The sequence below is a fragment of the Octopus bimaculoides genome, chromosome 6 (assembly GCF_001194135.2).
Source record: "Octopus bimaculoides isolate UCB-OBI-ISO-001 chromosome 6, ASM119413v2, whole genome shotgun sequence".
Classification (NCBI taxonomy): Eukaryota; Metazoa; Mollusca; class Cephalopoda; order Octopoda; family Octopodidae; genus Octopus; species Octopus bimaculoides.
The window spans coordinates 103,830,599-103,832,091 of NC_068986.1; the positions used below are offsets into that span (position 1 = coordinate 103,830,599).

The 1,493-nt window shown below is 42.7% G+C and overlaps 1 protein-coding gene across 1 annotated transcript in view; it reads left to right on the forward strand.

Moving 5' to 3' along the window:
* The first annotated feature begins 38 nt into the window (after nucleotides 1-38).
* LOC128248162 (peritrophin-44-like) overlaps nucleotides 39-1,493 on the forward strand; it is a 10,770-nt gene continuing 9,315 nt past the window's right edge. Inside the window, exon 1 of the mRNA XM_052969020.1 lies at nucleotides 39-361. Coding sequence (XP_052824980.1) covers nucleotides 310-361 — 52 coding nt within the window. The 5' untranslated portion in view covers nucleotides 39-309. The remainder of the gene's footprint in view (nucleotides 362-1,493) is intronic.

Sequence of the window (1,493 nt, forward strand, 5' to 3'; positions counted from 1 at the left end):
GTGCGTAATTGGTACTTAATTTATCGACCACGAAAGGATGAAAGGCAAAGTCGACCTCGGCGGAATTTGAACTCAGAACGTAACGACAGATGAAATACCGCTAAGTATTTCGTCCGGTGTGCTAACGATTCTGCCAGCTCGCCGCCTTATCAATTACGCAATGGCTTTTTTGGGGGGTGGGGGTGGGGGCAGGAGACTGAAAAACTGAAAACTGTTATTACTGTCAAAATTGCTGTATGAATCCAGGGACGAACCATCTTAATTTCAAGTCACTGAGTCGCTTTCTCTCCTGCTTCGCTCACGAACGCAATGGCTCACTTTGCTGCCCTTGAGAAGCCCAATGAATGGAAGACCCTGTCATGTTAGTCTAATAGCCTGTCTCTCTGGGTTTAAAGTGCTTATCCACTCTTAATCCCAGCATACATTTGTGCATATTCACACTCGCAGAGAAACACACAAATGGAAACACTCGTCCACACAGAAGCATTTTCATAAATACAAATATATTTCAACACATTAATCAATCTATCTATCTCTATGTGAAGGCGGATTACTTAGTGGTTAGAACGTTGGGCTTGCATTCATGAGGCGGTGAGCTCGATTCTCGGACCTTGCTGTATGCTGTGTTCTTGAACAAGACACTTTATTTCACGTTGTTCCAGTTCACTCGGCCGCAGAAAAGAGTTGCGACGCCATAGGTACAAAGCTGTATCGGTCTTTGCTTTTTTCTTAGATAACATCGGTGACGTGCAGAGCGGAGGCTGGTATGCATGGGTGACTGCTGGTATGCATGGGTGACTGCTGGTATGCATGGGTGACTGCTGCTCGTCCATAAACACCCTTGCCCGGACTTGGGCCTCGGAGAGGAACTTTCTAGCTGTGATCCCGTGATCTTTCGTGTCCGAAGGGATACTCGACATTTACGTATACGCATGCATACACACACACACACGTATATATACATTTATAAAGAGAGAGAGAGAGAGAGAGAGAGAGAGAGAGAGAGAAAGGAGCTAGGTGCATCGATAAAAATAGATACATTGAAGGATAATTAGACAAAGATGCGTATATAGATGTATAAACGTGCGAGTATATATATATATATATATGCAAATATATGTGTATCTATTTGAATGTTTATTTAGCTTTCTCTCGTTCTTATTTCTTATTTCTTTATTGCCCACAAGGGGCTAAACATAGAGGAGACAAAAAAGGACAGACAAAGAAATTAAGTCGATTACATCTACCCCAGTGCGTAATTGGTACTTAATTTATCGACGCTGAAAGGATGAAAGGCAAAGTCGACCTCGGCGGAATTTGAACTCAGAACATAAAGACAGACGAAATATCGCTAAGCATTTCCCCCCGGCGTGTTAACGGTTCTGCCAGCTCACCAGTTCTATTTCTGTGTGTGTATATATAAGCGTGGTGTGTCTTTGTGTAAGTGTATAGGCATACATACATACACATATATATATAGGAATACACACACA